Source organism: Ceratotherium simum, chromosome 7 (genome assembly GCF_057802395.1).
Source record: "Ceratotherium simum simum isolate JZ-2026a chromosome 7, ASM5780239v1, whole genome shotgun sequence".
NCBI classification, from domain to species: domain Eukaryota; kingdom Metazoa; phylum Chordata; class Mammalia; order Perissodactyla; family Rhinocerotidae; genus Ceratotherium; species Ceratotherium simum.
Genome location: NC_141906.1, coordinates 47545502 through 47569411, shown reverse-complemented (window position 1 = coordinate 47569411; position 23910 = coordinate 47545502). Strand labels below are relative to the sequence as shown.

The following is a 23910-nucleotide window of genomic DNA, read 5'->3' as shown; positions in this document are numbered from 1 at the left end:
CCTTTGTCTTGTTCCTGTTCTTAGAGGGGTGGCTTTCAATTTTTCCCTGTTGAGTATGATGTTGGCTGTGGGTTGTCACATATGGCCTTTATTATGTTGAGGTACTTTTCTTCTATATCCATTTTATCTATTTTTATTTTTTTAAACTCCAGGTTTCTTCTTTTTTTTCTTTTTTTTCTTTTGAGGAAGATTGGCCTTGCACTAAGATCTGTTGCCAATCTTCCTCTTTTTCTTCTTCTTTTTTTCCTCCCAAAAGCCTCAGTACATAGTTGTATATCATAGTTGTACAGTTGTAGCTCTTCTATGTGGGATGCCACCTCAGCATGGCTTGATGAGCGATGAGTAGGTCCACTCGCAGGATCCGAACTGGTGAACCCTGGGCCGCCAAAGCAGAACACGTGAACTTAACCACTACACCACCAGGCCAGCCCCTATATCCATTTTATTGAGAGTTTTTTATCATAAATGGATGTTGGATATTGTAAAATGCTTTCTCTGCATCTATTGAGATGATCATGTGATTTTTATTCCTCATTTTGTTAATGTGGTATATCACTTTGAATGCTTTGTGGATGATCAACCGTCCACGCATCCGTGGAATAAAGCCCACTTGATCATGGTGTATGATTCTTTTAACGTATTGTTGTATTTGATTTGCTAATATTTCGTTGAGGATTTTTGAATGTATGTTCATCAGCAACATTGGTCTGTAATTTTGCTTTTTTGTGTCGTCCTTGTCTGGTTTTGGTGTCAGAGTAATGTTAGTCTCATAAAATGAGTTAGGAAGCGTCCCATCCTCTTCAGATTTTCAGAATAATTTGAGAAGGATAGGAATTAAATCTTCTTTGAAAGTTTGGTAGAATTCTCCAGAGAAGCCATTTGGTCCTGGATTTTTGTTTTGTTGGGAGATTTTTTATTACTGTTTTAATTGCTTTACTTGTGATTAGTCTTCAGACTCTCTGTTTCTTCTTGATTCAGTTTTGGGAGGTTGTGTAAGTCTGAGAATTTATTCATTTCTTCTAGGTTATCAAGTTTGTTGGCATATAGCTTTTCACGGTATTCTCTTATAATCCTTTGTATTTCTATGGTATCCATTGTAATTGCTCCTCTTTCATTTCTGATTTTATTTATTTGAGTCTTCTCTCTTGTTTTCTTAGTGAGTGTGGCTAAGGGTTTGTCAATTTTGTTTATCTTCTCACAGAACCAGCTCTTAGTTTCATTGCCTTTCTATTTTTTTTTTTTTTAGTCTCTATTTTGTTTATTTCTGCTCTGATTTTTATTATTTCCTTCCTTCTACTAACTTTGGGCTTTGTTTGTTCTTCTTTTTCTAGTTCTTTTAGGTATAGTGTGGGCTTGTTTATTTGAGGTTTTTCTTGTTTATTGAGGTAAAGTTGTATTGCTATCAATTTCCCTCTTAGTACTGCTTTTGCTGCATCCTATTGGTTTTGGTATGTTGTGTTTTCAATTTCATTTGTCTCCGGGTACTTTTTGATTTCTCCTTTGATTTCTTCATTGATCCAATAGTTGTTCAGTAGCATGTTGTTTAGTCTTCACATATTTGTGACTTTCCCAGCTTTCTTCTTGTAGTTGATTTCTAGTTTCATAGTATATGGTCAGAAAAGATGCTTGATATAATTTCAATCTTCTCAAATTTATCAAAGCTTGCCTTTTTTCTCAACATGTGGTCTGTCTTTGAGAATGTTCCATGTGCACTTGAGAAGAATGTGTATTTTTTTGTTTTGGGATGGCATGTTCCATAGATATCTATTAAGTCTACCTGGCCTAGTGTTTCATTGAAGGCCACTGTTTCCCTGTTAACTTTCTATCTGGATGATCTATCCATTGATGTAAGCGGGGTTTTAAGGTTCTCTACTGTTATTGTGTTGCTGTCAATTTCTCCCTTTAGGTCTGTTAATAGTTGCTTTATATACTTTGGTGCTCTTATGTTAGGTGCATATATATTAATAAGTGTTATGTCTTCTTGATGGACTATCCCTTTTATCATTATATAATGCCCATCTTTGTCTCTCATTATCTTTTTTATCCTGAAGTCTGCTTTTTCTGATATAAATATGGCTACACCTGCTTTCTTTTGCTTGCCATTTGCTTGGAGTATCATCTTCCATCCCTTCACTCTGAGCCTATGTTTGTCTTTAGAGCTGAGATGTGTTTCCTGGAGGCAGCATATTGTTGAGTCTTGTTTTTTAATTCATCCAGCCATTCTGTGTCTTTTGATTGGTAAGTTCAATCCATTTACATTTAGAGTGATCATTGAAAAGCTTAATACTACCATTTTACCTCTTGTTTTCTAGTTGCTCTATATTTCCATTGTTTCTTTTTACTTGTATTTCTGTCTGCCATTTCCATTTGGTGATTTTCTCAATTTTCTTTTTATTATGATTTGTGACTGTGTTCTGATTTTTCATTTTGTGGTTACCATGAGGTTTGTATAGACGATCTCATAGATGAGATAGTCCTTTTTCTGATAGCCTCTTAGTTCCATTAGCTTATGCAGGTTCCATCCCTTTCCTCTTCCCCTTCTATGTTTTTTTTTTGTCACAAATTATTCTTATTTGTGTTGTGAGTTTCTGACCAAATTGAAGTGTTTATAGTTACTTTTGATGCTTTCTTTCCTTTTATCCTTGATGTTATAATTAAGTGTTTGCTAACCTATTCTGATAGAGAACTGAAATTTTATGATTTTGTCTATCTCTTTTCTCAAAGCTTTGTAAATCTTTGCCTTTTTGTTTCAGGTAGAAGGGCCACCTTCAATATTTCTTGAAGGGTAGGTCTAGTGGCAATGAACTCCCTCAGCTTTTGTTTGTCTGGGAAAGCTTTATTTCTCTGTCATATCTGAAGGACAATTTCACTGAATAGAGTATTCTTGGCTGAGAGGTTTTATCTTTCAGTATTTTGAATATATCATTCCACTCTCTCCTAGCCTGTAAGATTTCTGCTGAGAAATCTACTGAAAGCCTTACGGGGGTTTCTTTGTGGATTATTTTCTTTTCTCTTGCTGCCCTTAATATTTTTTCTTTGTCATTGACTTTTGAGAGTTTTAGTATTATATACCTTGAAGAAAGTCTTTTTGCATTGAGGTAATTAGGAGTTCTATTAGCTTTATGTACTTGCACCTCCCATTCCTTCCCCAGGTTTGGGAAGTTCTCTGTTATTATTTCTTTGAATAAGTTCTTTGCTCCTTTGTCCCTCTCTTCTCCCTCTGGGATACCTATAATCCTTATGTTACCTTTCCTAATTGAGTCAAATATTTCTCAAAGAACGTCTTCGTTTTTTAAAAATCTTAGTTCTCTCCTCCACCTGAATCATTTCTATGTTTCTATCTTTGAAATCACTAATTTTGTCCTCCATACAGTCTACTCTATTTTTAATGCTGTCTACATTACTTTTTATTTCACTAATTGTGTTCTTCATAGCAAGAATTTCTGTTTGGTTTTTTTTTTTTAGACCTTCAATCTCTTTGGTGAAGTATTCCTTCTGTCCATTAATTTTATTCCTGAGCTCATTGAACTGTCTTTCTGAGCTTTGTTGTAACTCGTTGAGTTTCTTTATGACAGCTATTTCAAATTCTCTGGCAGTTAGACTGTCAACTTCTCTGATGTTAGATTTCGTTTCTAGACAGTTGTCATTTTCCTTCTGTTGTGCAGTGTTATTGTAGTTATTCATGGTGTTTGATGAATTGATCCTCTGTCAGTGCATTTGTGGTAGTAATCACCTTCTCTTTTTTGGGTATGGCTTTGGTTACTTTGGTTCTGGTCACCTGGATCTCATGTTCCTCCACTGGCCCTCCACAGGCTTGGATACGGTTGCCCCATGCACCCCCTGTGTTTCTGTTCCCCAGTTGTCTGGGGGTGCTAGTTGCATCACTGCAAAAGGTGCTGAGTTCATGGGTGTCGCTGTTGCTGGTGGGGGCCTGGGGACCCAAGGACTTGTATGATGGAGTTGCTGGTGGAGTTGGTCTCAGGGGTGCCACCACTGGAGGCTGGATGCTCCCTTCCTGTCTACTAGCAGTTGTATGAATTGGGCTGCTGCCTCTGCCAATGCTCCACTAACTGTCACAGGGCAGGGCTGCCACCACTGCCCCTTGGGTGTGTGTACGGGCATGCATGTACATGTGGGGTCATTGCTGGATGCTGCCGCTGCCCTGGGGATGTTGACACACGTGCAGGGCCACTGCCGGCCACTGCCACTGCCTCCTGGGTGTTCATGCATGCATGGGGCTGCCACTGCACCACCGGCATTTGGGTGTGCGGGGCCAGGCCACCCTTGCCTCCACTCACAGTCACACAGGCCACTACGTGAGGATCCATACCCTGGATCGCTGCCATTGGGGATGGGGGAGGGAGCTGCTCCTCTAGTTCCACTGCTTCCTGGAGATCTAGTCCACCCACCTTCAGATGTATAGCTGCCTGGATCTCTTAGGCATCCTGTTGTGCTGTGTAGGGAATCCTCTGTTGGTCAATGGATGTTAGGTTATAATTTAGAGGGGAGAGACAAAGAGAATCTCTCACTCCACCATGATGCTGACATCACTCCCCATACAAGAAGTTCTAATAAGTGCTGTGAAGAAACCAATAGACTCCTGAGGTGGGAGAGACCTACTTAAGACAGGGTATAGAGAAGGCTTCTTGGGTGTTCTTAACTTCAGGACCCAGGGATGACTTCAAGGACTCTGAGAACTCCCTAAAATCGAGTTCAAAATTTTGCGCACACACATATTTTTCTGATGCAAGTGCTCACGGCAAGGGATCTTTGATAGAACTCTCCAAAGCATCTGTGACACACTCATGTTCAGCATTATTCTCAGTAGTGAAAAGGTGGGAGCAACCCACATGTTCATCAACAGATGAATGGATAAACAAAATGTGGGTTATACATACAATGGAATATGATTCAGCCTTAAAAAGGAACGAAATTCTGGTACATGCTACAACATGGGTGAACCTGGAAAACACTATGCTAAATGAAACAAGCCAGACACAAAAGGAAAAATATTGTATGATTCCACTTATATGAGGTATCTAGAATAGGAAAACTTGTAGAGACAGAAAGCAGAATAGAGTCTACCAAAGACTAGGAGGAGGAGGGAATAGGTAATCATTGTTTACTAGGTACAAAGTTTCTGTTTGGGATGATGACAAAGTTCTGGAAATGGATAGTGGTGGTGGTTGCACAACATTATGAATGTACTTAATGCCACTGAATTGTACACTTAAAAATGGTTAAATGGTAAATTTTATGTTATGTATATTTTACCATACCTTTTTAAAAAAGGATCCGTGGCCCTATAAAGCTTTAGAATCACTGGCCTATATGATCTTTCAGGATACCATCAACTCTACTAAGGTATGCTTTTTAGAAATATATGAAGCCGTGAAGACAAAAATTAAAGATTTATAGACACCCTATTTTCTCCATATTTAAAAAGACAGACACAGCTATTATGACACATCTTTAGTTTCTACCTGCAGCATAAATAACAGTTTTACAAAACTATATTAAAGAAACTGCATCAATAATTATCCCTTAGCAGCACTTCAGTTGGAGGAAAAGGGCCAAGAACAGAGGGCCATCTCAAGCTCATGTTCATCATCAGAGGTCTCTCCTCTGGCTGCTTAGACAGACCCAGCTGTGGCCACCACCAAGCGAGTTTGGCTGCATTGGGGTATTCAAGGCAGAATGTGCTCATCCTTGATGATAAAGTGAGCTACTCAGGATTGATGGTACTGCACCTGACACATCCCCTAGAGCCAGTGGTGTAGCAGGTGTCACACCATTGGACCCATTCCACCTGGTCATGAGCCAGAATGCAACAGGGGATGTGAAAAATACTTCTGTCCCAAAAGTCTAAGAATGTTGTTTAAAATTTTTTAAAAAGCAATAGGGAGGGCTCGAGAAATGGCACTGTTGAAGCTCCTGAAGTACACATGAGAAGACAGGGCTGCTTCAGAAAGGAAGCACCAAAGACGGTAGCCTTAAGCAGGGCAGTTGAGATCAACACTGAGACACTCTGCCCACAGCCAAGGCTGTTACTGGTGCTAGGACACTGGAACCTATTGGTGCTTGCTGCTCTTTATCCAGTGTGCTACCCAGTCGTGACTGATGGACAAGGAAAGAAGTTAGTGTACTTCTGGGGCCATGGTGGGGCGTGTGCCAGGGGAGCCCAGCACCCAGCTTTGTATCAACATAAACAAGAGTGAGAAAGCGGGAAGAAGGAAATAAAGGAAAGAAAACAGAAGAAGAGAAAGAGAAGGGGGAACAGATGGAGATGGGAGAGAAAGAGACAGGGAGAAGACAGTGAACATGCATAATCATTGTGCTTTTAGAATCCTTTCACTGTAACTGACAGTGCCTTACTTAGGAAATAGAGACAAGACACCAATAATACAGGATTGATATTTACCTTCTGAATCTTTGTTGTAGAAGACGCCATGTGGATGCAAAGAGTAAGGTCGGGAAGCAAAGTTCTTTAAATGGATGACAATCACATCACCTACTTCAGCCCTCAAGATGGGGCCCAGGAATCCCAGCCAGGGAGGTTTAGGGATCTCCGTGGAATAGGTCTCATCTGTGTAGTGTCTGTAAACAGCCTTTTTGTAAAGACTGCCTATCCTGTTGGGCCCTCTTTCGAGAAATAATGTTGCAAGTCTAAAAGTAAGAAGAAAAATATTTTATAATTGAAATTTAAAGAGAAAGCCAAAAAGCTTACCTTAACATTTCATAAAGTACTTTCATGTATGATTTCTCATTTGGGGTTCACCATAACCCTGTAACCTCTGTAGAGCTGGTAAGATTATCCTTAACTTACTGATGAGGAAACTGAGGCTAAGAGAGTTAAGTGACAAGCCAAAAGACACCAATAGTATTCACAACCAAACTAAAAGAAAGCGAAAATACTCTAAAGTCATACTGCCCGTTTGCACCTTTTCATTCAACACACTCCTCTTCACTTTTTCATTTAACAAGCATTAAATATGCACTTGCTACATTCCCATTACTTTGCTAGGCGCCGTGGAGGGATACAAAAGAGTTTATGTTCTGGGGCCGGCCCGGTGGCCCAAGCGGTTAAGTGCGTGCGCTCTGCTGCTGTGGCCTGGGGTTTGCAGGTTCGGATCCCGGGTGTTCACTGATGCACTGCTTGTCAAGCCATGCTGTGGCAGCATCCTATATAAAGTAGAGGAAGATGGGCATGGATGTTAGCTCAGGGCCAATCTTCCTCAGGAAAAAAAAAAACAGGAGGATTGGCATTGGATGTTAGCTCAGGGTTGATCTTCCTCACAAAAAAAAAAAAAAAGAGTTTATGTTCTAATAATGGAAAGATTGAGGAACTGCATAGAGCAGTATATGATTAGGTAAGTGCCAATTGAGTGATTCATGCAATGGATATAGGCTCAATTTTTCTAGGAATACATTAGTTCAGAGAAGAAAAAGATTGCTGTGGGTTGAAGAGGTCAGAAAACACCTCATGAAAAACGCAGGAATTAAGGAGAAGTAGGATTGGATAACAACATGGAAAAATGAGGACACTAAGCAGGGACAGAGTATGAGCAACGAGGAAGAAGTACACACAGTAGGAGGGGAAAGCAGGTTATAGGGTGGGCACAGGTCTGGAAGGTGAGGAGTGAGAATTTAGATGCATGTAAAATCTGGGGAAAGACTGATAATGAACTTTAATTCCAGGCTGAAGAATTTAGAATTTATCTTAGAAGCACTGAGGACTCATTGAGGTTTTTCATAAAGTGGGTGACATGATAATTGGTGTTTAAGGACCATGCTTATGGCACTGGTGTGCAAGTTTTAGAGGAGTCAGGCAAAGCAGAGAGCAAAGATGAGGGGCAGGGAGGCTGTCAGGAGACCAGCAGGGGGTGGTGCAATAGAAAGAAAGGGATGGATGTGAAAAAACAGGATTCTAAGACTTGATGTGACCAGGTGCCTTCCTGGGGCCCCAGGGTGAAGGGGAGACTCACTTCTGTGGTCTGGGAGTCTGAGACAATAGCAGCACTGGTGGCACCACTTGGGAGGTGGCCATACCTTCTTCTCCTGAGGAGGTGGAACCCCCTTCCCCACTCTCGGTCTGTATGCTTAGTGTGGGGCTCCAACCCTAGCTCCAACCCCAGAAGTATTGGCTTCTGCTTGAGCAAAAGCTCCACCGCTCCTGGGTGCAGCCATCCCAATGTAGCTGTGTCCTCTCTGAAGGTGAAAAGCAAGACCCACTCCAGCACACACTGCTGTACATGTGCATGCATGCATTCTCTCTCAGTTATTCAACAAACTTCAATTCTGTCAAGCCCCGTTCTCAGTCCTAAGGATACAGAGAAAAAAGACAAAGCCTTGAAGGGGCTCTCAATCTAGAAAGGAGAGTTATGAGAACACAGATTTGTTCTGGGGCATCTAATCTGCTGTGGAAGACAGATCGGGGGAAGTAATGCCTAAATATGGTCTCAAAGAGCAAAGAGGAGTTACCCAAGAAAAGAAGATGGAAAGGGCTGGTGTAGTAAACATTTTGGAGTTTTGCCAACTCAGCACCCACACTCCATTGTTTGGCCTAAGAGCACCCTTTCCCTATTCTCATTCTATATGCTTTGGGTGGGGCTCAACCTCCAGCTCTAACGGTGGAGCAAGTGACTCAGCCTAACCTATCAGTACACCAAGTCCCTTCGTACATTGCTGGCAGGGAAGGCTTGTGATCCAGGCACGGCCAAATGCTGTAATTCGTCCCCCAACCAAGTCACCCTGGACCACAGTGATCGGTTCAGGAACAGCCACAGGGTGGTTGGTTGGTTTAATCTGAGGGACTCGAGGGACTTGTGAAGGGTCTCTTTCTTGCGCACTTGGAACCAGGCACGTGAGTCTAGAGCTTCTGGCAACTATATGGCCAACCCAAGGAGAGAGTCTGCCTGGTAGTTGTTGTATGTTCCTCTAATCTCTTAAATTTTACTATTTACTTTTTCCCTCTAATCAACTCCTACTTGCTTTCATCATTATATTCCTTTTCCATTTATTGCACTTTATATTCTCTTTTATTCACGTCTAAGAATTCAATAATTCATCCAAAAAGAGTGTTAAGCACCTACCATGTGTTATTCAGCACTTCTTTTTTCTATTCTTCTGTGCCCCCTCTCCCCACCCCTTTTCTGGTCTCTTTCCCAATAGTCCCAACAGAAACCTATCCCAGCCTTTCCTAAAGGGTGCAATCCAATATCTTTAACGGAGTAATCAGGCAGCCCACTCTGGGTCAGAATGAGCAATTCTTGCAGTTCTGTTCATCCCAGGTCCACAATGAGTGTCAGAGTAATTCTAAGAGGACTAGACCAGTTGGATGTAGAAGACAAGAAGATCTTCTCTATGACATGGCAGCCCAAAGGGTTGTCAGGCAACTCCAGTCTCCCAGCTTCCTCCAGAGTGCCCTGCACCAGTTCTCCTGCCTCACCCCTCCCAGTATAGGGCACATTGACCTATTTTGCTTCCTCTCTCTCTTCTCTAATCAGAACCCTAAGCAGATGCCCTGATTCAGGAGCCTTATCCTACCCCAAACCCCAGCCTCAGATGTCAACAAGCAGAGCTACAAACCCATAGACCCTTGGGGTTCAGTGTATAGCTGGACTTGAACCACATTCCCATTCTGCCCAGAGGCAGACCCAAGGACAGTGCTCTTCTAAGGTAGATGTAGTTCCTGGACCAGAAGATATAAAGTTTATACCCATGTGTGAATGTGTCCCTATGATGGGACAAGCCCTTTACGACATACATGACCACTTTGGATGGGGATCAAAGGGAAGACCCTCCCTACCCTGCAATAGGCTCTGTCTCCCCCATCAGCACACGTGACTCCTTTGAGAACTCTCCTAGTGAATCCTACATGCATCTCCTCTGTTTCAGTCCTGGGGTGAGCTTGAAAACAATTCTACTGACTTCCAACAAGTCCAGATTGAGGACCTGAAGCATGCAAGGTGCAGGGGTAGGTGCTGTTTTGGATAAAAATATGAATAAAACACAATCCCAGAATAAGTAAGTCTATGATCAAAAAGAAGGGACAAAGACATTGATGCCCACACAAAAGAGACTGATACGAATTGTAAGAAGAGAACAACATGATCTGGGAGCTTAGGAGAGAGGGAGAGACAACGGGCACTCCAAGTGGAAGGGACAGCTTGAGCAAAAGCTTCAGGGTGGGGAAATTAGAGGTCGGTTCAGGGAATTGTAATCAGCTTTCTATGGCCAGAAAACTTGATGGGAGTGAAATTGTAGTGAAATGTGAATTCTGGGTTAAGGCATTTGAATAGTTACATCTGCAACTGAGAGTCGCTGAAGATTCTTGGGCTGGGAAATTTGACGAGATCTGTGTTTCGGGAAGACAGTTTTGGCAGGTCCCACACCTGACGTCTCTCCATCGTATCTGCCCATATGATTTTGCCCGTCTTGAGCACATATCTGCCCATATGATTTTGCCCATTTTGAGCACAGTGGACCAAGCCCCTTCTCAAGCTTCCACCCTGAATACCTAGTCATGACACCTGTACGGCTGACCAGGGTTCTGTTTAACTTCATGACTGACTTGGGGTATTTTCTTCCTTGAAATCTGACCATGACTTAGCTGAGCCTCCCTCTGCCAGTAGCCCAGATGTGGCATCTGCTTGCCCAGTCTGGTCTGGATCTTTCTTTGGCCAACTTGGGAGTTTCACTGTCTTTCTTTAATTCAACATCTTTTCCCAATGCTCCCCGCCTCCTTCCTCTTTCTGGGTCCTACCCAAGCAGAGAATTCCTTTGTTGATGGAGCCACACTGGGTCTGATAGTCTCCACATTAACTAATGGATTTGCGTTAGCTTCATTAAGGTTGGTATTTCATTAAGCACTATAGATCAAAAAGCTAAGGAAGAGATACTTTCAGGTATTCTTGTTCATTTCCTCAAAGAGATTATCAAATGTTCATTTATCTGTGACTCAAATACAAGCTTCTAAGCAATTCCTACTAGAAAGCTCCCCAAAAGTCTCTAGTATGAATGGTAGTTTTGCCCACCCTGCAGACTTTTCAGGATGATGGAGCCAGAGATCAATGTGTCGAGTAGCCAGGCATGCATTCTGCCATGGAGCAGAAGGTAGAAGATAGGAGATGGAGGAGAGGGTGCCTGGGTCAAACTAGGGAGAGGAATCCAAAGCCTCAAGTCAAAGCAGGAACAATCTTTTGTGCAAATGGCCCCGCTTCACTCTCCAGCCTCATTCCCTCTCTCTTTGCCCAACTCCCACGCCCTCATGCTTCTGCCAGGTCTGATGCTCACACTTCTCAGAACACAGTGTCCTTCCAGCATTCTAAGAATTCCACACATTCTTTTTCTTACGCCTGGGTGGTCTTCCTCATTCTCAACCCCCCAAACATCCTTCAAGTTCAGTTCAGACTCTTTCGCTTTTCTCCATCTGTACACACACAGTGCTCTGTTCATGCACTAATAACATACTTGCCAAAATGTGTTACAGGGAGATACGTACATCTCTGGTTTGTGAGCTCGTTGAAGACAAAAATCCTTCAAATATCTTTTTTATTATAACGCTTAGCAATTGCCTGGAAGAGTTGGTACTTAACAGCTCGGAATTAAAAAAACCTTGAATTCGCCCCTAGACTGGCAATTTAAAAGTGGGATAGTTTTGCAAACTGCATTGGCAGAAAGGTGTATGGTATTATATTTGACTTTGAATATCCTCTAGGCCCAGGATGGCAAATAGGTTGTAACTCATGCACCAAATCTGATTGGTTGGTAGTGACTGCTTAGAAAAGAAGTCCAGGTTGAGTTGAATCAAAGCAGAAAAATGCCATGATCTCCTCAAGATGTCTACCATGGACGTGGGGCTGGGGGCATACTCGGTACATAGCTGCTCTCCTTGCTCTGCACAGACAGCCAGGTAACACGATTCTCCAGGGTCTTTGAGTGTGGCCTTCTCCACAACTGGAAGACATAATAATATCACTACTGGCAGAATATACACCAAGTTGTTTTCCCACAGCAGCAATGGTTAGGGAATGATCTACTCATGTTCATCTGCCAGGTCCCCTTTGTAACCAAAATACAGAAGGCATTATATCTAATGATGCCTGGGTCCAGGTTTTGTTCACAAATCCAGTGAACGTCTTTTCAGAAATACAACATGTGACCTTAGGAGCTTTGGTTTCCTAGACCTACCTTCCAAAGACTATTTTCTTTCTCCCAAGGACCTGCTGACAGATAGGGTTTACAGCCACCTTGCCTTTTTGTAATTTATAAACTGAAACTTATAGCACAACAAAATTACAAAGAAAAGCATTTAGGGGGCCGGCCCCGTGGCGTAGCGGTTAAGTGTGCGTGCGTCCCGCTGCTGGCGGCCCGGGTTCGGATGCGTCAGGCGCGCACCTGAGCACCGCTTGTCAGGCCATGCTGTGGCTGCATCCCATATAAAGTGGAGGAAGATGGGCATGGATGTTAGCCCAGGGCCAGTCTTCCTCAGCAAAAAAAGAGGAGGGTAGGCATGGATGTTAGCTCAGGGCTGATCTTCCTCACAAAAAAAAAAAAAGAAAGAAAAAAAGAAAAGCATTTAAACAGAACATAGCATGATTTTAAAGTCGAGTTAGAAAGTGGTTTCTTCACAACCTTGTTACTTCATTGCTCTAACCGGTTGAGGCACCCAGCCTTCGCTAGACAACCTAATATGATCATAGGCCATGGTCAAATCCATCGGTAATGATGCCCCTGTTAATGAGACTGGCCTCAGCCTTGGAGGCAGGAGAACTCCCCGGGGGTGCTTAGCTGAGCCAGATTAAGAGGTGGAGCAGGTGGGCCTCAGCTCTAAAGTGCACTGAGACATCGCTGGGGAGCTGACGGCATCACTGGGGGGATAAAATTCACTGGAAATAACATTGAAGGCGGGGAAAATGACAACTTCCAGAACTTCTCTGGAGTGAGTATTGTATATAGGTGGAAAGAATCAGCTACTTGAGATGGGGTTTGGGAGGTGGAAGGAGGAGACCCCAGGGGATGTGCTCCAGTAATAACACGTGGTCACTGAAATCCCTTCCAAGGAGGATTGGTCCAGTGAACCGTAGGGTGGGCTCCTTCTTGCAACCAAGGACAGGGTGAGAACTGCTACCACAGGGCCCCTGTCTCCTCTCCTCAGCACTCAGCCTCTCCTCCACATAAGACTTGAACAAGGATTTTTGCAAATATCAGTTGAAGGAGCCTCATATTATTTATCTGCCCAGAGCACCAGATTCCTGCCTGCCCAGGCACCCACATGTGTCAACCCTGCCCTGCCCTAGGTGTAGAGTCAGTAAGGGGGGTCGGGGGGGCCAAGTCCTGGGACAAAGGTGGAAGCCATGGGTTCAGGCCCCCTATGGAGGATCCAGGGATGGGCCTGACCAGAGAAAGGCCAGCACCCAGGAATCACAGGGCCAGGCCCCAGAGGCAGCAAGGCTCTCCCTGTCAGCTGCCAAGTTCAGCTCCCAATCCAGAGAATTAGCCCAACAAGACAGAATCCTGACAAAAGGTTTGGAGAATTACAACAATGATTTTGGTAGCAAAAGCTTGGAAAGACCAAACTGTTCTTCAACTGATGACAGGTAAATAAATTATGGCACATTCATAGCACATGGCCATACAAAAGAATAAGGTGGTTCTACAGGTGGCAATATGGCATGGTCACCAAGATACCAAATGCACAAAGCAAATTGCAGAGCAGCATGGAAAGCATGACGCCGTTTGTGTGTTTTTAAACAATGTACATATACGTTTATGCAAAGAAAGCATCTGGAAAGTGGTCAGGGAACCCTGAGGCCACACGCAGGAGCGAGAAGGGACAAGAAGTTTACTTTCACTCACCCTCTTCCGTGCTGTGAGAGTGTTTTACTCTATACCTTAAATTCACTTTCATAATAAAAACAAGCTCACAGTTTATTTAAAAAAGAGGATCCAGGCTGTTTGGCTAATGGGGTCAAATTTCTCTTCTTGTGTGCCTTCTATTCTGAAAACAAAGCTGCCACCATGAAGTGTGTTTTTAGGGTGAGTTCTCTTCCACAGGAGGATTGGCATCATGAGCAGGGAGTGCAGCACCTGTGCTCTTTTGGGGGAAAGAGAATCCCTGCTCAGCCTCTGGTTTGACAAGTCCATTCTGCCAGGCATCAAGACTGGCACACTCGGGTCTGTGTACCCTTGGTCTTCTGCCTCTGTGTATCCACCGAGCCTGTGTGTATCTGCCCAGGAGCAAGAGTTCACCCTCTTCTGCTCTGTGAGGCAGAAGCCTACATTTCGGTGTGCAAGGGAAGGGATAAAAAGTCTGGATGCCTGACACTGGGGCTTTATGATAGAGGTTCCTATGTTTCCCAGCCACACTTACAGCTTGGATGGTCATGAGACATAGTTCTAGCCAACAAGATGTAAACATATGTCATTCAATGGTACTTCTCTGGACTCAATTGGCAGAGATCCTATTTGTCCTTTGCTCTTCCCCTTATTCATGCTTGAAATGAAGACATGATGACTGGAGCTTCAGCAGCCATCTTGAGAGAATGAGGAAGAAGGTCATGACTTTACCTACGGATGGTCAAGTGGAAATCCAAAAGGAACCTGGGACCCTGAAGATTGCCAACCTCTGGATCTCTTTTGTGTAAGCCAAAAAATATATTTAAGCCAGTGTTTTTCAGGTTTCTGTTAACTAGCAGCTGACTACAAGTCCTAATTGAACAGGCTGTTCAGCAGGAGGAAGAGGAGAAGGAGCAGGGGAAGAACTGAGTCATCTTCAGGCTGACTAATTAGCCTTAGAGGAGGCAGAGTTGCCTGGCTTTATAGCCTACACTTGGTCACCCAGTAAGGCAATGACAGAGCAAGGATTAGATTCAGAATCTCTAGTATCCTCTCTAGGCTCAGCCTGCTGGGTAAAAAGCTATAATGATCTTATTCATAGGGCCTTGTCATTCCAACAAGTTCTGTAAGGAAAGATGGACATTTGACCCTCCTCACCTCTCTACTCTGGGTTCCCAGCATGCGCACGCACACATACACACACACACACACACACACAGACACACACGCAAATGTATGCTGAGCAAGAGTTCTTTACCGCAAGTTGTCTGGCAGAGCCACCCAACCAAGAAGCGAGCATATCAGAGGGAGAGGTGTTCACTGAATTCCTAAAGCACTTATTGCAAATCCTGCACATTTTAGCACTGAGTTATATATTGACTTGTTCTGCACATCCCTGGACATGTGTCAGTCTTATCACCTAAACAGCCAATAGTCACCCCGAGAGGGGATTAGGTTTTCTAAAGCAGTGGTTCCCAAATGTCCACCCAAGTACCAACTGTCTCAGAATTATCCGGGACATTTGCCAAAACTTTAGGTCCCCAGGCCTCATTTCAGGGCAATTGAATCAGACTTTCTGATGTCAGGGCCGTGGTGTCTATGTTTTTCCTGAACTCACCAAACGATTGTTATGGCAGAGCTTTCCAGTGCTTGCCCATTCTGATTTGTCATTCCTCCCAGCAGAACGGGAGAGTAAAGAGCTTCTACAGTTAGGTGGAGCCATAGGATTTTGGCAAATGGGCTATAAGTGGACGTGACATGTGTTGCTTCTGGGCCAGGGCATTTACTTGCCCATTGCGAGACCCTCTCACTTCCTCTGCTGCAGGGGGAGCCTCAAGTGAAGATAATGAGGTTCAAGATCCAAGCAGCCTGGCTTCCTAGTTTCCTCGAGGAGGACAGTTGTCCTGGAGTCATATGGCCCTCTGTGAACGCGAGTGGGTGAGAAATACACCTCTGTGGTGCTAGTCCCCAGAGATTTGGGGGTTGTTTGTTACTACAGCACAACCTGACCTATGCTGACTAATACAATTCTGATGTGCATGCAAGTTTGGGAATCACATTTCTATAGTACTTAGCACAAAAAAACATAGAAACTATTTGAAACCATAGGGAGTATTGAAAGTGGAAAGGTAGGGAGGGCTGGAAGCAAGAAAAAGTAGTCTTTTTAGTGTCTAGGCAGCAAACCACCCCTAACAACACAACGTGCATTTGTAACAGTAGGACAGAAACTCCAGCTCCTATGACTCCTAGAAGATGCTAATTTTTCCCAAGAAACAAAGCAAGGGGGTGACTTCAAGGGAGCCAGCCACAGAAAGCACCTTCGATTTAGTAGAGGACACTCATTGGAATGCCTGCCTTCGGGGTTGTATATTGTTTAGTGTGGCTGCAGGACGGCCCCACTGTGAGGGACTGAGCCATCACTGCCCCTCAGGTTCATCCCCAACCTACATTCTAACATTTTCACTCAAGCTAAGGAGGTGTCTATTTCCTGCTGTGAAGGAATCCAGTTGGGCTGGGAAGTTTCACATTAGCAACTGCTTTAAAGACCAAACGGGGGATGTAATTTCACATTGCCAAGACCAGGGGCAGTACTGCGAAGGGAGACTCCTTCCAAGAGCAGGCAAGATGAACCTGCCTGTGGGGTCATCTAACCAGTGCAGAGGTGGATTTCCAGGTTAGATTCTGAGGAGTTCGTAGCTCACAGGGGGTGTGCATCTCACCAGCACCACCATCCCCCACAACCTGCATCTTTTAGAGGGATATTTTTCCCATCCATTTGACCATTGGGCAATTGTTGAACTTCTACTGTATATGAGACATTAAACTCGAAACTGGGGCCAAGATGTGTGAATCTCAGTCCCATACGTCTTGAGTATGGGATTTACTCAAAAAGATTTACCATCTGGTTGGGAAGACAAAACATACACATCAGAGAATAAATAGTAATACCCAGTTTTCCATATTAAGTGGCGACTGCACCATATAGAGCCTGAATGTCTAAGAGGGTGTGAGGGGGGAAATGGGGTGAAGATGAGCTATGAAGTAACATCAGCAGAGGGTGTGGTCAGAGTAAAAGTGTGCGATCATTATAGTCACAATAAGCACAAGCAATGTTGTTGTTGTCTGAGCTTGAGACGGAACGTTGTTCCCCGAGGAGAAAACAGGACTGGGTTGTGACAAGGGCCACTTGGAAAAAGAAGGATGGAAATGGTGATCATGCCTTGCAATTCGAGTAAAGCCACGCCCTGCCTAATTAGATTAACAATTTTAAAGCCATCCCAGCCAAGCAATGTGGTCCTCGACACATCCTCTCATCCCGGTTCCCCTGGCACCACCTAAGTATTGAGTTCCTCCTTTTCACACTTCGGTTCCACAGAAGCCACTCAGAACACACACAAGGCGTGTTAAAAACAAATTCACATGGTAAGGGGAAAAGAGAATGAGCTTGAATCCCAACTCCCCCACTTGAGGTTGTGAGATCTGGGGGAAGTGACTTAACTGCTCTGAAGGCTAGTTTCTTCCTCTGTAAACCAGTGGACTGACAGAGCTATTGTGAAGAGTAAAGGAGACGAGATGTGGAGCCCCCCTGCAGAGCGTCTGTGGGAGCAAGAGCTCAACCAGTGGTACTCGTGATTGTTTCTGGCAAAGCTCTAATTAGAAAAGAGGAAAATATGACCCTTTGAGGGTTTCTTTCCCACGGAGCTCCTGCTCTCCAGAGAACCATCGAGACAGAGAGCTACTGTGATGACTAACACTTCCTGAGTGCCAACCCAGTGCCAGACACCACATCCGAGCATTTTCAAATCTCCTGTCATTTGAGCCTCCTGATACCCCGGTGGTGGGCTGATAGTGGCTTCCAAACGTAAGTCCACATCCCCTTATTTTGAAGAAGGGTCTTTGCAGATGTGATTAAGCTAAGGATTTTGAGATGAGGAGATGATCTTGGATTATCCAAGTGGATCCTAAAAGCCACCAAAAGTGTTCTTATAAGAGGGAGATTAGACACACACAGAGGAGAAGGTGATATGAAAATGAAGGCAGAGATTGGAGTGATTCTGCCACAAGCCAAGGATTGCCAGCAGCCACCAGAAGCTGGAGTAGGCGATGGATGGATTCTCTCTTAGAGCCTCCAGAGGGAGTGCAGCCCTGCCCACACCTTCACTTCAGACTTCTGACCCCCAGAACTGGAAGAGAATAAATTTTGGTTGTTTTAAGCCATCCAATTTTTGGTAATTTGTTACAGCATCCACAAGAAACTAATATACTCCCAGAAGGAAGTACTATCATTATCCCCATTTTACTAATGAGAAAACTGAGGCAAACAAAGATTCAATTACTTGCTTAATAAGTGGAGCAAGAATTCTAAGCTTCTCAGTTGATGCCAGAGCCCCACATTCGCCAGCAAGCCAGGCTGCCTTGGCATCTCTGTTAGACCACTGCTGGGTGACGTTTGGCTAGGGAAACCCACCCTGGGCCTCCTGGTACCCCTGAGCAGGGCAGGAGATTTCTCAGCCCTCTGCATGGCATGGAAAGCTTTTATGACAATGTCTGGAACATAGTAACGACTCACAGACAGTCAGCTATTATACTGTCTGTGAGTTCCCTCAAACCCCACTAACCAGCCTTAGAGCCCCACTATGTGGAGGGGGGAAAGGGAAGGGAGAACTAAAAGGATGTTTGTGAAGGGTGGGAAACAGGGAGCACTGAGGAGAAGGTGGCAGGGACTGCCAGCTGCCTTGCAATATTCATGCTCCCCATCTTTTTATTAACAGAATCAATATTCTGTTTTTTCAGGCCGAAAAGCATATCACTAAAAGACTATATTTCCAAGCCCCCTTTGTGGCTTTGAGTATCCAGTGAGATGTAAGTAGGATTGGTTGGGTGGGGTTTCCATGAGAGCCCTTTAAAGGGCTGATATAGCAGGAATTGTGCCCTTTCTAACTTTTCCCTTCCTCTCTTCCTTCCTGGAACATAGACATGAGACCTAGAGTTCCAGCAGCCATCATGTGACCATGAACTTCCTTGAAGAGTGAAGTCACATGCTAAGGATATTGGATCAGAAATAGAGAAGGCCCCCGAAATCCTATCATACCAGCTGTCCCACCAGCCTTGGACTGCCCACCTCTAGATTTCTTTTACAAGAGAATACAAAACGTTAATTCATTTAAGCCACTTTATTCTTATAATAAAGAATCTACTGGCAGCAAAAAGCAATCATTAACTCACATAGGGAATAATAGTAACCCCAAAAGATTCACATGGTATTGGGCCCAACTCATGATTTTTCCCTGCTGATAAGATAGAAGCTGAGATTTGAAAGTTACCATCCGTTTAAGACAAAGCCCTAATGAGGTGATATCTTTCCTTTTATTTCAAAGCTTACAAAAGCCCTTCTCTTCCCCCACCTGCTTCCCTTCAGTTGGCTCACATAGACTTATAGGTCTGTCCCTCATGCCCGTCCTAGGGTCTGCTCCTAGGGGGTGCTCAGAACCCGTTGCCATCAACTGGGCTGACCCAGTGATGTAATTAGGTAAACTTCCTTAACAGACCCTACAAACTTGGAGATTGAGTAATGGTCAGCCTGACTCATGTTCAGTTGCGGTTCTACCTGTGAGTTAGCACCCACGACAACCTCTGCATTTCACCGGGAAGAAAAAACCTGCATGTGTGTTGGTTGTGTAATGAGGTCTTTGGTGAGAATTGTGGCTTTAAATAAGGTGACCCCACTCTGGTTCCATTAAAGTCTAAGCTTTACCACAGAAGCACAGTCACACCTTAATTAAATGCTTTATGAGCCCAAGCAGGACTGACATGAAGGAATCGAATGCTGACACCATCTCCAGGCAAATCAAAGGAGTCCCGTGTCCCCATTAAGCCCAATGGGGAAGAGGAGGAATTTTTCATCAGGAGAAAATATTTCTAAATAGAATATAACTCCTAAATTCCATATTTTCTAGGAAATATTAATGCTTATAGTCTCAATTAATAGGTTGGAACCCTATGATCAACCAAAGGTACCAAGTCGGGAAGTTAAATTGCACCGTCTCACTGCTATAGTGTCTTAGTGAAAGGATTTCAATTTATTTCCTATCTCATCCTTGTGAATCAGGATTTATTAGGCTCTTGGCACTGCCTATTTTGGTTTCCAAGCTTTTCTACCTAGCTGAAACTTTGGCACTCACCTTCCCATTGCTCTAATTTTTGCCCCTTCCCCTTATTCAAAGATAAAGCAACCAGAACAATGAACTTGACAAAGTGATTAGTTTTTGTTTAATCATTCCAGATGCCTGGCCTTGTGCTCAATCCTCCATGGGCTATTGTCACTGACAAAGCTCTGTGTAGGGAAGGAAGATTATTAAATATGTGCCAGGCCTTCCTCTCTACCATCACGGCACTTATCCTCCAGCTGCAGAGGTGACTGTGTCCATCAAACAACCAGAGAGCAACACAGGGAGAAGAAAATGATGTGTCTGGGGCCAAATAAAGACACCACGCTCCGTGAGCGGTCAGGAAGGAAACAGATCAGAATAAACCAGGGTTGTGTTAACAAGCTTGGTGCGTGATGTGAAGACTTAGAGATAGTTCTTAAAGAATGGGGGAAAATGGGTGGGTAAATAAAAACATAGAATACTTCAAAAATTGTCACATATCCCTACTCTCCAACTCTGATTCCTAGACTGAACATTTGCAAATCACCTCTCTCCTTTCATTCACCATTGCAAACATCTTTCTAGAACTGGCAAGTCAGGTAAGATGTTTTTCATTCGATTTCAAAAATCATTTCTGCTGCCTTGGAATTACACTTCTCAAATGGCTTTAGGGATTATATTTCAACTCTCTGGTTATACAAATTAAGGAAATGGATGTTTCGAGAGATTGTATGACATATTAAAGTTTATACAGCAAATTGGGGGCAGAGCAAGGACTAGAAATCAAGTCTCCTAATTCCTATTTCAGGCTCTCTCCACTCATGGTGGAATACTAGGGATGTGGCTCTCTTGGATCTCTAAATGTCAGGCATTTGTGTGGGTCTGAATATCCTAAACAGCACACTGTCCCCAGAAACACAGTCTACTCATCCTGCAGGAGGCCGAGTGAGAGGCATGTTCACATCATCCAAAATGACTCCTTGCCCCTGGGGAAATGAAACAATGCAGAATACACATACTGAACTCCATCTATGTCCCACAGTCGCGGCATCTTCACACGGATGCCTGTGGCACCTGTGACACCTGTGAATCATGGCACCTGAGACACGTGTCCTGTGGTCTTCAGGCAAGAGTCAGGAGACTACCACAACTATGCCTTCTTAGGGACTTGCCCTGAGCCCCCTGCCACCCTAGGAGCACCTCCTGACATGGTTGCTGATAAAAGGCAACATGCATTGCATACTCACCCTGGCTCCCCTTTTAAGAGTCAGGAGTCAGCCCTGCATAAACGCTGTCCTTTTTGGAGACCTTGGCCTTCCAGGTATAACATCTAGTTTGCCAGCTTCTCCTAAGAGGCAGGAGTCCTCTCACACGGAAACCACGGCATTTGCTAAACCACCTCACTCCAATCTGACACCAAACAAACTGTGTTAGTCATGCCTATTTTCTTTCCCTGTTTTATTTTTCCCTTTTTTCTCCAACATAACTATTTTCATACATCTTATTGTACTTTCTTCAAAGCAACATCTTCTGGCTGAAATGATCAACAGAGAGCCCCTAATTTCTTCCTGCACTCAGCTGTGTGGAAATAGCATTCTCGTATTGGCATATTCAAAGTACTTTGAGTTTTTGAATGAACCCAGGTAACCAGTTTGGTCACTGACAACAATGATCATTTTCAGTGTCTCTCTGGGAAGAAGGGCAAGTGAGACTAAACCTACCTTTGGTAAGAATTGGGTCTTTCTAGAAATTCTTATTACTGGAATTCCTGGCTTCCCTCAAAGCTGAGTTTAATTCAGTGGCAAAGTATCACCATTGCTGAGAAACAGGTTGTGTGGTGGAAAATATGGGCTCTGGAGCCAAAGCAATGTGAGTTTGGTGCTGCCTTGGCTCTGTCAAGCACTTAACCTCAGACCCTCAGTTCCCGGCTTGTAAAGTGGAAATAACAACATCTGCAAGCAAGAATGAATGAAAAGTTGTCAGTGGAATTCCTGGTCAGAACAAATGCTCACAAACAGCGTACTGATATAGGCATTTTAGGAGAAAGAGAATTCTGTGCTTTTTACTTAACTGTGTGGAAAGGCAGACCAATATCACATTGAGCTTAAAGATCATACTCACTACACTAAATGGACACAACTTGAAGAGTCTCCCCTCCAATAGCTGCTCACAACAACCATTTTCTATTGAGCCTTTTTGAGGACAGCAGAGCTCTATTGTTAGGGAAGGCTACTGGGAGTTAGTGTAGCCTTTCAATCCCATATCTGTTTGTCATAGTAAAGACTACCACCACCGATGGTCAGCAGACAGGGGATTGGAAGACATCAAGAGCTTTCTTTGGAAATAGCCCCTTGGACAATAAATTTCCTGGTACAAAGCCTAAAGAAAAGTCTTTCTTGGCAGTCTGGCTGGCATGAGCATTATCTTTCTTTAATAAACAAAACATAACTATGCCATCTTTGTGTTGTTAAGAAACCTGGAAGCTGTGTGTCCAAGCCAACTGGATCTTGGTCTTTCCGCAGGGCAGGGGGACCTGGCCCTTAGAGACTTGTTGGCAGACCCCATGAATCTTAGCAATTAACCTCATCTTTAGAAAACAGAACTTGGATGTTGAATGCAATGGCCTCTACCTATCAGAGAAGAAACCAGTGTCCAAATATCCAACAATGGTTGCCAGAATACCTCAAAAGATGTTCTAAGAACCACAAAGTTGAAAATATGCATGACAGCTTCTGGAGCCAGGAGGTGCCTTCAGAGGGAGCTCCAGGGAACAAATAAGATACACAAGACGCCGGATCCTGAGGAGGAGAGGGGGAACAAGGGCTATTTTCTGCAAAAATAAAAAATCAGGGACATAGAACACTCTGGCACCACCTCATCCAGCTATGCCACGGCCTCTGGGGCTAGGATATTGCCCTCAGATTGAATAAATCGGAGCTGGAACAAACCTCTCACCAGTAAAAGAGCCATTTCCAAGTGGACTCAAGGAAACTCTTAAAATATAAGCCAAATCTTTTGTAACTGTCCCTTCTTTTAAATATTGAAAAACAAAAATAAAACATAACTACCTATAGCATTCTTATCTCCAATTATGATGTTTCATTCCAAAAATAAAAACTAAAAAAACACTGTGTGTTTTAACAGTGAAGAGTTCTTGAAAATTCTCAAAATTTCATCCCAAGGGTTGCCTTTTTTTTTTAAACAGAATCCAGAACCCCCTGGAAGTTCCTAGTGGTGCCTAGTGAAAATTGTCCATGCGTAGAGTAAGCCATTAGTCAAAACACCTAGTTGTGATGTGTCTCTTCACAGACAAGGCTAGATGAATAGATGGTGAATAGATGGAACTAAGACTGTCTCTTCCAAATTACACACCCACCCATGCTACAGCTCTCCAAGCAAACACAAAACCCCTCCTGTTGATTTAGATCAACTCAACTCTATTGTAACCACCGAAGGAATACAACCTTCCCCAAGCAGAGTCAAAAGGAAGCCAAACCTGAGAGTTTATGGGGACCCCAAGTTCACTCACTTGTCTTCTGTGAAACTCTTCCCGGTAATAACGTTCTTTCCTTGGGGTACATAGTTCCAGTATTCTTCCACAATCCCAATGTGGTATGTTCTGGTAACTGTGCCAACCAGCCCAGACAGACCCAGGAATGTGAGGAGAAGGATGCAGTTAGCCTGCTGCTTCCGAGACATTTGTGGATGTAACTCAGGCAAGCAAACTGTGCTGGAGGCAACCCTGCCTGTCCCTCCCCCTAACTCAGAGCTAGTTATAAATAAGGATTGGCCAAGGCCCAGCTCCTCCTCCTTACGTAGCTTGGGGTTGGGACAGAGGCTGACAACTTGTGTAAGCAAAGCAAGCTCAATGGAGGAGTTGCTATGACAACAAAACTTTTGCCAGCCATCCAAGAAACGTGTA

At 43.8% G+C, this 23910-nt stretch overlaps 1 protein-coding gene across 1 annotated transcript in view; it reads right to left on the bottom strand.

Moving 5' to 3' along the window:
• HEPHL1 (hephaestin like 1) overlaps positions 1-23687 on the bottom strand; it is an 89613-nt gene extending 65926 nt beyond the window's left edge. The window contains exons 1-2 of the mRNA XM_004427440.3: positions 23518-23687; positions 6422-6666 (exon numbers count right to left, since the gene is read on the bottom strand). Of these exons, the coding sequence (XP_004427497.1) occupies positions 6422-6666; positions 23518-23687 (415 nt within the window). The remainder of the gene's footprint in view (positions 1-6421; positions 6667-23517) is intronic.
• Between the last annotated feature and the right edge of the window lie 223 nt (positions 23688-23910).